This window comes from Staurois parvus, unplaced genomic scaffold, assembly GCF_062004578.1.
Source record: "Staurois parvus isolate SC_StPar_1 unplaced genomic scaffold, SC_StPar_1.0 ptg000014l, whole genome shotgun sequence".
In the NCBI taxonomy this organism is placed as follows: Eukaryota; Metazoa; Chordata; class Amphibia; order Anura; family Ranidae; genus Staurois; species Staurois parvus.
The window spans coordinates 3,063,149-3,076,660 of record NW_028317810.1 but is presented as its reverse complement, the minus strand read 5'-3'; the positions used below and the strand labels follow the sequence as shown (position 1 = coordinate 3,076,660).

The 13,512-nt window shown below is 40.5% G+C and overlaps 1 protein-coding gene across 1 annotated transcript in view; it reads left to right on the top strand.

Moving 5' to 3' along the window:
• The window catches only part of CUX2 (cut like homeobox 2), a 649,623-nt gene that overhangs the window by 594,779 nt on the left and 41,332 nt on the right, over positions 1-13,512 (top strand). Inside the window, exon 9 of the mRNA XM_089676854.1 lies at positions 10,337-10,385. Coding sequence (XP_089532980.1) covers positions 10,337-10,385 — 49 coding nt within the window. The remainder of the gene's footprint in view (positions 1-10,336; positions 10,386-13,512) is intronic.

Here is a 13,512-nt window from a genome sequence, read left to right as displayed (position 1 = left end):
TTGGATGCATTTACATTTCATGTCTTTAGGTGTGATTTACAATGAGGGTATTAAAGTGTAACTGATATTATCACCTGTATGGGTAAGTTAATAAAGAGATTTATTGGTGCTGCTGTCTTCTGTCACCTGTTTGAGGAATGCAAAGAGGAACACTGACTTGCAGGGTCACGTAGACCTAGTGGAGGAAATGGTTCAGACACCTTGCTTTGTTATACAGCTATGGCCAAAGGTTTTGAGAATGACACAACTTTTAATTTTCTGAAGTCTGCTGCTTCAGTGTTTTTAGATCTTTTTGTCGGATGTTACTATGATATACTGAAGCATAATTACAAGCATTTCATATGTGTCAAAGGCTTTTATTGACAATTACATTACGTTTATGCAAAGATTCAATATTTTCAGTGTTGACCCTTCTTTTTCAAGACCTCTGCAATGCGCCCTGGAATGCTGTCAATCAACTTCTGGGCCACATCCTGACTGATGGTGGCCCATTCTTGCATAATCAATGCTTGGAATTTGTCACAATTTGTGGGGGGTTTTTGTTCACTCGCCTCTTGAGGATTGACCACAAGTTCTCAATGGGATTAAGGTCTGAGGAGTTTCCTGGCCATGGACCCAAAATTTCAAGGTTTTGTTCCCCAAGCCATATAGTTAGCACTTTTGAAGTGCTCCATCATGCTGCAAAAGGCATTGTTCGTCATGAAATTGTTCTTGGATGATTGGGAGAAGTTGCTTTCGGAAGAGGTTTTTGTACCATTCGTTATTCATGGCTGTGTTCTTAGGCAAAATTGTGAGTGAGCCCACTCCCTTGGCTGAGAAGCAACCCCACACATGAATGGTCTCAGGATGCTTTACTGTTGGCATGACACGGGACTGATGGTAGCACTCAGCTTTTCTTCTCCAGCCAAGGTTTTTTTCTGGATGCCTCAAACTATTGGAAAGGGGATTTATCAGAGATAATGACTTACACCAGTCCTCAGCAGTCCAATCCCTGTACCTTTTTGCAGAATATCAGTCTGTCCCTGATGTCTTCCTGGAGAGAGCTGACTTCTTTGTTGCCCTTCCTGACACAAGGCCATCCTCCAACAGTCATTGCTCAGGAATGGCAGCAGGCAGGTGTGAATTGATCTGCACGCACAGTAAGGCAAACTCTGCACTGGTGGTGCCCCGATCCCGCAGTTGAATCAACTTTAAGAGATTGGTGCTTGCTGGACTTTCTTGGTCGCCCTGAAGCCTTCTTTACAACAATTGAACCTCTCCCCTTGATGTTCTTGATGATCCGATAAATGGTTGATTTAGGTGCAATCTTAATAGCAGCAATATCCTTGCCTGTGAATCCTTTTTTGTGCAAAGCAATGACTGTACATGTTTCCTTACAGGTAACCATGGTTAACAGAGGAACAACAATAATTTCAAGCACCACCCTCCTCTTAAAGCTTCCAGTCTGTTATTCTAACTCAGTCAGCATGACAGAGTGATCTCCAGCCTTGTCCTCATCAACACTGACACCTGTTTTAATCAGGGAATCACAGACATGATGTCAGCTGCTCCTTTTGTGGAAGGGCTGAAATGCAGTGAAAATGTTTTTTTGGGGATTCAGTTCATTTTCGTGGCAAAGAGAGACCTTGCAATGAATTGCAATTCATCTAATCACTCTTCATAACATTCTGTAGTATATGAAAATTGCCTTCAAAAAAACTAAGGTAGCAGATTTTGTGAAAACAATTTGTGTCATTCTCAAAACTTGGCTGGGGCTGTACAGGTGAAGTTGCCACATTTACTGGAAAAACTGACTAGCAGTATGATTTGTTCTCTATTAAAGCATAGGCAAGAAGTCCCTCATTCAGTAGCTAAGTTAGTAAAATACTGTACAGGTGGCAAACCAAAGTGCAGGAGAAGCTGTGATTCCAATTGGCCACGACACACCTGGTTTTTCATTTGCACTAGGCAGTGGACACAGATGGGTTTTAAGGTGAAGACTACAATTTATAGAAAAGAGATGAGAGCAGTATAATCTGACACTTATAAGCAACAATTTGTGTATGTCTGATTCTCTTCTGCATGGCACAGTCATTTCTGTTTGTGATATAAGATACACCTACCGACCTAAATGTATTGCTTGTGATTCTTTCCTTGGACAATAATCACCACTTATAATCAATACAGGCTGGCAGAAGTTGTGAGGCAAAGTAACCTGTCTGTGCTGCAAAGTCATTAAGGGTATAGCAGTGCCCCCTCCATAGCCCCATGTATCAATATCTTCACCCTTTTTACATACAGAGTAGGTCGATCAGAACACTTCAGAGGCCTGTCCAGTGCAGTAAAACAGTTTTAAAAGGTTTGCAACAGGTTTCTTTAAAAAATGATACAATCACATGACCTGCACATTCAGAAGACTGGCACACTGCTACTTCTGAGCAAAATTACAAAATGTGTTGCAGAGTTACAGTAAGTTTGTTTCAGCTTTTGGAACTGCAATATGCAATACAGCAATGTAACATTTTAGATAAATTCTAGCCACAGCAACATTTTATGGTAAGATGGTATAAACAGCCACTAAACCTAAGATGCAAGATGCCTTGCATAAATAGACAGTCCTAGTTCACATCAAATGTGGCTTTGAAATTGTGCTACTTCAGCTGAAGTAGTATGATTTCAAAGCCACTGGGCAGTGCAATTTCATGCGTAGCTTGCGGACATCTGTGCAACTTGTGCACAGATGCACAGATGTCAATGCAAGTCGCACATAAAATCGCCAAAAGCAGTGTAGGAACATTTTTCAAAATAGGTGCAAGTCGGAGTCGCATGGATTTGAACGGTTCCATAGGCACAAATTGGGTGTGACTAATCATGCGCATTTGAACTGTCAAATTGAATGACAAATCACATTGATGTGAACAGGGGCTTAGTCACATTCACAAATATACAGTATAATAAGTCGTACTCACATGTGTACAGAGCCTAAAATATTTCACATTGCATTTACATTTGCACTGTAACTGAATGAAGATTATTCTTTTATGTTATCAACAATTCCAGTCTAGGAAATGGAAAATATCAAGAGCCACAGCTGGCTTGAGTTCCCCATGAACCTAGCTGTTTTCATGATTATTGTGGAACATGTAATAGTGATATATATATATATATATATACATACACTATATTGCCAACAGTATTAGGACACCCCTCCAAATCATTGGATTCAGGCGTTCCAATCACCTCCACGACCACAGTTGTATAAAGTCAAACACCTAGGCATGCAGACTGCTTCAACAAACATTTTTGAAAGACTGGGTTGCTCTCAGGAGCTCATTGAACTCAAGCATGGTACTGTGATAGGTTGCCACCTGTACAATAAGTCCATCCGTGAAATTTACTTACTACTAAATATTCCACGGTCAAATGTTAGTGGTTTTATAACAAAGTGGAAGCAACTGGGAACAACAGCAACCCAGCCACAAAGTGGTAGGCCACATAAAATGACAGCGGGGTCAGCACATGCTGAAGTGCACAGTGCGCAGAAGTTGCCAACGGTCTGCAGAGTCAATAGCTAAAGACCTCCAAACTTTGTGTGGCCTTCAAATTAGCACAACAAAAGTGTGTAGAGAGCTTCATGGAATGGGTTTCCATGGTTGAGCGGCTGCATCCAAGCCTTACATCACCAAGTACAATGCAAAGCGTTGGATGCAGTGGTGTAAAGCACGTCGCCACTGGACTCTGGAGCAGTGGAGACATGTTCTCTAGAGTGATGAATCACGCTTCTCTGTCTGGCAATCTGATGGACATGTCTGGGTTTGGCAGTTGCCAAGAGAGCAGCACATGCCTGACTGCATTGTGCCAAGTGTAAAGTTTGGTGGAGGTTGGATTATGGCGTGGGGTTGCTTTTCAGGGGTTGGGCTTGGCCCCTTAGTTCCAGTGAAGGGAACTCTTAAAGTGTCAGCGTACCAAGACATTTTGGACAATTTCTTGCTCCCAACATTGTGGGAACATTTTGGGGATGGCCCCTTCCTGTTCCAACATGACTGCACACCAGTACACAAAGCAAGGTCCATAAAGACATGGAGGAGTGAGTTTGGGGTGGAGGAACGTGACTGGCCTACACAGAGTCCTGATGTCAACCTGATAGAACACCTTTGGGATGAATTAGAGTGGAGACTGCAAGCCCAGCCTTCTCGTCAGATATCAGTGCCTGACCTCACAAATATATATATACATACACACTCACTAGCCACTTTATTAGGTACACCTTGCTAGTGCCAAGAAAATATCCATTACACCACCAGCACCATCCTGAACTGTTGATACAAGGCAGGATGGACGCATGGTTTCCATGTTGTTTATGCCAAATTTTGATCCTACCATCTCATTGTTGCAGCAACCAGTCTGCTCATTCTCCTCTGACCTCTGACATCAACAAGGCATTTTTGCTACACAACTGCCGCTCACAGGATGTTTTTGCTTTTTTGGACCATTCTCTGTAAACCCTAGAGATGGTTATGCGTGAAAATCCCAGTAGTTCAGCCATTTTTGAAATACTCCCATACAACCATGACACATTCAGAGTCACTTAAATTCCCTTTGTTCACCATTTTGATGTTCAGTTTGAACTTCAGTAAGTCATCCTCACCACGTCTAGATGCCTAAATGCATTGAGTTGCTGCCATGTGATTGGCTAATTAGCAATTTGTGTTACCAAGCAATTGAACAGGTGTACCTAATAAAGTGGCTGGTTAGTGTATATACTGAATATACCCAACTATTGTTTATAAATCTTTGCTGAATCACATTTTTTTGTAAATTAAATTCCCAAATCAGAAACATTTTCCAATTACTCTGTGAACAGGAAATATACATTATTGTATGTAATATAAGCAGAAATGTTTGTGAAAAATGTTGGTGTCTCAAGGTTTCCCACTTTATGCTATTGTCTGTTGAAGAGTTTTCACACAAACTTGATCAATTAGTTTGAACTGAACATCCACTGTTTGGGAGTTTGGATCTGATGCAAACTTTTGACACATTCAGTGGGAATTCTCTAATGAACATCTGATAATGGGGGGCTAGCATTGGCCAAAGTCATGCAACTGACCTTTCGTGAGGTGCTAAACTTTAGCCAATAGTGCTTACAAAGTAAGATGTAGCACACACATTCCCAGCAGCCTTTTGTCAGTGTGTTGGAGTTAGTGAATGAGGGACAGCTGACATTGCTATTATACAGAATGAGTTGCTTAGTGTAGTGTCCTACCACTGCTTTTTGCTTTATACAGACTCCCTCAAGAGTTGGTTCTGGCCAGCTCAGTGGATTGCTTTAAAAAAAGGCTTGGATTCTTTCTTAGATACACAGAATATAACTGGATACTAACATTTATAGGTAAAGTTGATCCAGGGAATATCTGATTGCCTTTCAGGGGATCAGGAAATATTTTTTTTCCCTGCAGGAGCTATTTAGATCATGCTTTGCTGGGTTTTTTTTTGCCTTCCTCTGGATCAACTGTGGGTATAGGATTATAACTTTTTTTTTTAGTGGTTGAACTGGATGGACTTTTGTCTTTTTTCAGCCAGACTAACTAAGTAACTATGTAAGTCCTCCAGGCCTGACCACCCCCTTTCCCAGATATGCCAAATCCTACTGTGGGATTCCCATCCGCATCTGCCCTTATTTCTGTCCAAATAGGAGCAGGAGCTGAATATACTGGCAGGTGATCTTGAATAGACTAAAATCTCGGCATTATCTTACAAACTTTCAGCGCCTTCAGTTGCCCAAGAATGTAATTATCGCATACTCATTAGGTGGTATCACTCTCCCTTAATCCTTTATAAAATCGATCCCAGCATCCCTGGTGTTTTCTGGCGCTGTTTGCAAGCTCCTGACAATATGCTTCATATATGGGGCAATTTCCCATGCATAATCCTTTTTGGGACAAAATCTTACAGCTAGCTATTCATTGATCTAGTGGGTAACACATACCCAAACCAGCCCCAGCGTACTGTATCGTCTTTGTTGCCAAGCTCCTACAAACAGATCAGAAATTGTCTGATTTGACATTTCTTGACTGCAGCTCAGTTTGTTATTGCCAGGTGCTGGCGCCAAACTGACCCACCTACGTTAGCTGCTTGAGCTTGTGCAAAGAATCAGATTGAATATTTAGAATATACAATAGGTTGGGATGAAGACAAATCTCACAGCCTCATATGTATACTGTCTGGAATCATTTCCAGTATTCTTCTACTTTTAATACTTTTATCTCATCCACAGTTTAAACTTGTGAGGAACTTTGTGATTCTTTCAGGAATTGGTGTTGCCTTCCCAATTGGCTGTATTAAAATCTATGGTTTTTCGTTCCCTCCTCTAAACCCACACACCACTCTCCCCATTAAATTTATTACTTATGTTTTTTTTTAGTGGGGGGGGGGGGGATTTTACTGCCCCTCCTCTCCCCTTTCTGATCTCTCTCCTCTTGTATTTTTCTTCTGTATACTCTCACTTCTAATATGTTGCCATACTGGGCCTGGGACATGCCCTTTATCTGTGACAATCCAATGTTACTATCTAGCCCTTGCATACTACTGCAGGGATTTGTTCTGTATTCTACTTGTATAACATGTGCTTATGTTTCTAGTTTGTATTCTGATTTATTTTGTAATGCGATCTGCTTTCCTATTTCTTTGGCATGTTCGTACTCCATTGGTACATTACGATATTTGTCTAAGCGTTTTGTCATATTTGAAAACATTTAATAAAACAGATTAAACATAAAATGTATTTTGGGGTGGAAATCAATCATATTGATAGCTGCTTCTGTATCTATAGTAAGCCAAGAGGTTATGTAAAAGTAAAATAATAAGCATGCAATTTAGGTGATACCAGAATATGGTGTCGCTGACACTGTTCCTGAGAATAGTAATGTTCTATAATTCCATCTACAGAATTTTAGGGTGAAACATGTAACATGTTCCCACTGCTGCAGCCACTACCCGCTGTCCTCTCTCCCTGTGACAGCTGTACTGGGAGAAGTTCCCTGTACTAGCTGTCACTTTTTAAAAACAGTGTGGACATGCAGGGCTCTGCCCACACGCCACACGGCCACATCATTCAATAACAGAGTTCTGTGAATGAATGAAATACAAGTAAAGGAGAGCCTTTGTGGCTGTCGACTTGTAGTTCTCACTGAACTACCATGGCCCTGCTGAGCAGTGTAATAGTTCATTGAGTCTTCCTGTCTGACTGTATTTGCTACAGGCAAACAGATACACTGAACGGTATGCAGGCGTCCTGCATGGCACCAGTAATCTGCTGATTGCTGGTGCAATACTTGTCAGGCTCAAAAAAAAAATAGTAAATGCACAATTTTTTACCTGCATAAAAATGGGCATTTTTTTTTATAAGTGAACTTATCCTTTAAAGGAATTGTGTTTTTAATGTTGTGAAAATTACCTGAAAATTACCTCCGCCCAATGATCAGAGTCCAGATTCCAGATTCGATCCTGGATGCATTTGGGTTATCACTATTGATCATCTGTTTTCTGTAGGGGACAGGTTGACAAATTCAGTATGCCATCCACAGATATAAGATTTTCAAATGATTTGGAGAAATGGCTGGATTGAGTGACTGTTATCCCAAGTCTATAGGAACCCTTAGAAAACATTGAATTTTCAAGCTCTAGCATCTTGATGCAAAGTTTTTCTCCAGTGTTTACACCTCTTCTGGTTTGTCAATTTCATTAATCAATAGCAAAATTAAGTACCAGGAAACCTGCGCTGAGAAAGATATAGAGACTGCTATGGCTAATCTCATTCTGAAAATGATGGTTTCCTGTCTGTCTTGCCTTCCTGGCTATCTTGCTGATCCTCCAGCTTTGAAGGAGACCTGCCTTTAGAAAAAAACATGAAGGCTGCCATGGCTGTTCTCTCCTTCTGATAATGCTAATTACCTAGCTGTCATGTTGGCTCTCTGTCTTTAGTATTTTAAGTTGCTGACCTGGAGTAAGCATGCAAAAGTCTGAGGGCCAGTTCACACTACATGCAGTGCAGTGCTTTTTCTTCTGCAACGCATGGAAAGTATGTTACATGGGTTCAAATGGAATAGTTCACACTGGTGCAGTCAGTTCCAGTGCATTTTAGCTCTAGAAAAAAAGTACAACATGCTGCTTTATTCCTGCACAGAACTGTACTGGAGCATATGCAATATGCACGGGACCCCAGTACAGTGACAGGAGAAGGAAGAAAAATATATTTTAACTCCTCCCATGATCCTCCCACAATCCTCTTCTGGTCAGCACCCAGATACAGCCTTGTATGCTCCATCTTGTCCAGATGTGAATAAAAGGCTGTATCTGTACACTGATAGGCTCCAATAACTCTTTCTCCTGCGGGCATTCAATCTCAGCAGTGCAATGGCCAGAACCATAAATAAGCCTGCCAGTTCAGTCATCTTCTATACACATCAGGCAAAGGACACTTCCAAGGGATAAACAGAAAGTGGTCTAACAGAAAAAGTGAAACAGAAGCATTGTCTTGATGAAAATAAAGATTTTGCAATTGAAATGACCCAAAAAAAGGAGGGAAAAAAGCATCTGGAATGCACCTGGAAACGCATCAAAAATGCGTTAAAACATGCATCTGGAATGGATCTGCACGTTTTTGTGGTGAGAATTGTCCCTTTACACTGATTTTGTTGATCTGCATACTTGTGTTGGGTTGATGATCTAAATGATTGAAGCCCAAGGATTAACACAGCAGCAAAGCAAATAGTATTTGTAGACTGAGGTTAGCAAAAGAATTCTCCTTGTTTCTGTCATATAAGGTTTACTTTAATATTTTGAGAGTCATCAATTTTTATTAAGTTTGCAGAAAAGTTCAGACTTTACTTGCTTGCATATATTTCAGGTCAATGACTCAAAATGTTATTAAGCCAGAGCCAGCCAGGCAACTAGAATCATAAATAGATCCAGTCTGGAGCTCCCATAATTTTTTCATGAAAGGCTCCTTTAAAGTGATACTAAAAGAAACATTTTTTTCTCTAAATAAAAAAGAGACTGTTGTTAAATACTCTGTGCAACAATATAGCCACTTTCCTCCTGTTCTGGCAGTCCATGCCAGCTTTGCCAACTGCTCCCTTCTTCAGGTGCTTCCTTTGGCAAGCTGGGTGCTATGGAGGCATCCATGTGTCTGTGGCCCCGCTCCCACCTTACAGGAGTTTAACTGACAGCAACAATAGCCTATGGCTCCACTGCCCTCAGTTTCTCCTATGATAGCAGCAAGTAAGGGGAGCGGAGCTGGAGCCAGAGACAGTACTGGAGCAGTAACATGAATCCAGAAAAGGGGTTGGGGAGAGGGACAGGTAGTGAGACAGTTTATTACCTTAATGCAGAAAATGCATTAATGAAAAATGTAGATTTTAGTACCACCTTAAAGTATAGTTGTCATGAGAGAAAAAGTGGACTGCTATTATTGGCCACAATAATAATTGTGGAGTGTTTATTATAGCCTGAGAAACTGGAATAAATATACTTTATTTATTAAAGAGATACATTGACTTGTTTGCTGGTAGAAACAGCAGATCCGTGGGATGTCTGATTAAAAAAGATTGGATATTTGATTTTAGTAGATTGATTCCTTCAATATATTGATTGAGCCAATCTATTGAATGAATCAATCAGTTTTATATTAAATATTGATTTGTTTGATAGATTGGCCGATTGATTCTTCAAACACATTTGAATGATCAATGAATATAGAAGACCTCTCATTTATAATGTTGCTCCTAAATGCTTGATTTTATCCATCTTTTCTAGCCAGTCCGGCTCTAATGATAATTAGGGGTGAGGATTTTTTCCTTTCTCTAAATATAAAGATGCCTGTATTTAAAAAGACAAGCAGCATTGTGTTAGGTACAGACACTTAAAGAGATTAAACTGCAATATTCTTTTATTAAGCTGATTGGATGTCATTGGTTGTTCTCCACTAGTGTTAATTGAACCCTGTTGCTTATTCATTTTAAAAGAATATGCAGAATGGCATATCCATGCAAGGCACAGGACAATTATTAATAAAAAATAATATTGAAAAAGATCATTTCAGATGTATAATTGCATAAAATGTGTATGATATGGTAATGACCATTTGGACTGAGGAATGCCATACAAACCAGTTATATGACACTGTTCTCGTGTGTATTGCTACTTCATTGGTTTCCAAGTCCAACTGATCAAAACCTCCTTCTACACAGGAAATACAAATAAAGTAACCTGGAGTGTTGTATAGATAAGATAGTTTTCAAATGAAAGGATGAGAGATGTCAGTGTGTCACATTGTTCTGTATTCTACTTTGTTTAGGGCAGATGAAGTGGGCATGATCATGACCAACCTTGAAAAAGCCCATCGGGTAAGTAGACATTCTGTGCTTTGTTTAGATCTTGCTGCTTATGATATAGCTTTGCAATGTAATCAAACATTCCACTGGTAAGGCTTGTGAATAATGGACCTCTGTAGTTTGTGTGATTCAGGAAAGGCATTTGCAGCCATGCTGAAGAATTGTATTTACCGGGTTAGAAATAAATAAAATATTAAAATATGTATTTGTATTACTAAACACAGTTAATGTATACAATTATTAAATAACTTTAGATTCCTTTAGAACATAATACAATTGATTTTCATTGTGTTCTATATTTCTAGATAATAAAAAATACATCATATTGCAGAATATTGAGCATATTCGATGTAAAATGCACATTTTATAGTGAGTCTTTGTGAACAGATCCTGCATACCTGCAGACAGATACTGCTCTGTTCTTTGTAGAGGTATAGAGATACATTACTGCAATGCTAGTTCTTTTTTTTATATAAGTGCATGCATGCCAAGTTTCTTGTACATCCTCAAGCCATTGAGTCCAAACCACATCCTTGTTTAAGAACATAAACTCAAATACCGTTTTCAAAGATGAAAGGGTCACCATAATTGTATAAGGTTAGGGAATATCAAATGCCTACTCAAAAGGAGATATATATATTCATAACTGCTTTTTGTTATAACACTACGAAGGATGTGAAACAAATGAACATTGTGATAATAAAATCACTGGATTTTCAAACAAGAAAGTGCTTAAGATGCACAGCCTGTTACCTGAAAACTCAACTGCAGGCAGATTTTTTTTTTGTTTTGAATAGTGTGGAAGAGTTAAAATCTTAGCTGTTCCAATTGGAGACATTTCCCATAAATTCCTGTCACTCTGACTCCCTGTCACTAAGACAGGAAGTGAAAGGAAATCTCCCCAGTTGGGGGAACATACAGCATTAAAAAAAAAAACATTTTTTTTCCGAATAGTGTGAGAAATGGTGGACAACATTATCAAGTAACCATTGTCACCACCAGAGCTAAAAGTTAGGGTAAATCCAAATTTTGGGTTGCCACTAAAATAGAAAATAAAGGGTAAGTTTTTCAATAGGGAAAGTTAGACACTAAAGACCCTGTCAGCAAATATTGTACATGCTTCATGCTTACTTGCAGTATTTTGCCTTTCCATCATCTTTTAAATTATTGTTTTAAGTTGCAATGTCCCTTTTGAACGTGCTAGAAAATCTGACTAGTCTGTTCCCCAGCACTGCCCTGTCTCTCCTTGCATGTCATACCCTCTCCTCTTCTGGGAGTGTCTAATTACTATCTGTGCTCTAGGAGTGAAGGGGAATATAATAGAGTGAGGGTGTCAAATTAAATTTCATTGTGGACTGCATCAGTATTATGGTTGCCTCGAAAGGGTCAGTTGTATCTGTAAGACTGGATACCAGGAGCCAGGGGTGTATTTACCACAAGGCAAACAAGACATTTGCCTAGGGCAGCATTTTTCAGAGGGGGCAGCACTGCCCCTTGGAAGAAGGGATGGAAGAAGCGACATACGGAGCATGGGGACCTGGTGGGTCCCGAGAGATGCTGTGGGTTTATGCACAGCCCGACTCTCGTTCCTGGGGATGTCCGGAGCTGTGAAGGTGAGTGTCTCTCTCTCGTCATGGGGGATGGTGTAGGGGGCAGTGGTAGTGGAAGGCTCGGATGGAGGGCAGGGGTGCTCTTAGTCAATGCCAAGCTCTTTCTGCGGGGGCGCCAATTTTTGTGTTGTCTAGGGCAGCACAAAACCTAAATAGACCACTGCCGGGAGCACCCCATCCTCTTAAATCAGATGTCAAGAGCCCACCCATCATCAGAAGTAAAGAATCCCCACCCTCCCTTACATCACAGTGCACCCCTTACCTTGTGCTGCTGCTGAAAATAAGCTGGTGGTGCAGAGTCTGGAGGAGGACCAGAGGAGGGCTGGAATCAGTTGCCAAAGTCTGCTGAATGCTGAGACCAAGGGAGTCAAAGACGAGGAGATACTAATGCTGCAGAGAGAGCCACAGGACCTGTATGAGGAGGTCTGTCCTCCTCCCTGCTGCCGACTGCTGAGACTGGGGGGACAGATACAATCCTCTCTGCAACTGCACGGAGAAGCGCAGGATCTGCTGGAGGAGTTTTGTCCTCCTCTCTGCTGCTGACTGCACAAGGTGGGGGCGGAGACAAGGAAGTGCCACAGCTGCAGGAGAGGTGCGTGGGCCACATGAATTGGCTTGTTGGGCTGGATTCAGCCCTTGGGTCTTGGGCCTAATTCAGCTGGGGGTGCAGACATCACATACAAAATGGCAGGGTCCAGCAGCAGTCTCAGAGCTTATGGATGTGTACACAAGGGGGGCTTTTACTGTTAAATGGAATGCATAAAATACTTGTATATTAAATGCACATATATCTTTGACACAACTGTCTAAGCATTGATTTTCCTCACTGAGAGAAAGGAAATCTCCCAAGTGGGACAAAGGCTTCAAAATAAAGTTTTATCCCTACTCTTTTCTAGCCAAAAAAGTTTGGACTTTAGAAATACACAAACTTTTTTATTTTTTATTGCGGATAGTCTGGTAAAGGGTTGGGACCTTTACCAAGTTTGCTCAAATCCTACCGATACTGATGGGATTTCCCTAATTTCTTCATTGGAAATAAGGAAAGCAGTAAAAAACATTTGTTTCAGTAGTGTAGGGAAGGGTTTGAGCCTCATTTGTATTTCCTTGTTGCCTGTATTCCAATTTGGGTGATTCTGCCCATCAGTGGAAATCTCCCAGCAGTGGAAACTTAATAGAGGTTCAAGTCCCTTTTCACAATATCCAAAAATTCAAATGAAAACATTTTAGATATACTGTAGGTGAATAGTATTTTTTGTTTACTGATATCCAGCACTTTATAGTTATGTGCGATGTATAGGAGCACTTGCAAAGCTTTTCTATCACAAGTTCAAAAGATAGTCAGTCTAGATCTACAACATTAAATGGGATTAGAATTGTGCTGCCTGGTATTGTGGGGTTCAGGGTGACACTGAGACATAAAATTATGAATTAATTTTCTACCTTACCTTTTCATGAACAGCTCATTTATGACAGTCTATCTAACAACTGCAGCCCTTTGCCTCCCCAACACAGTTTTTTAATACTAAAAG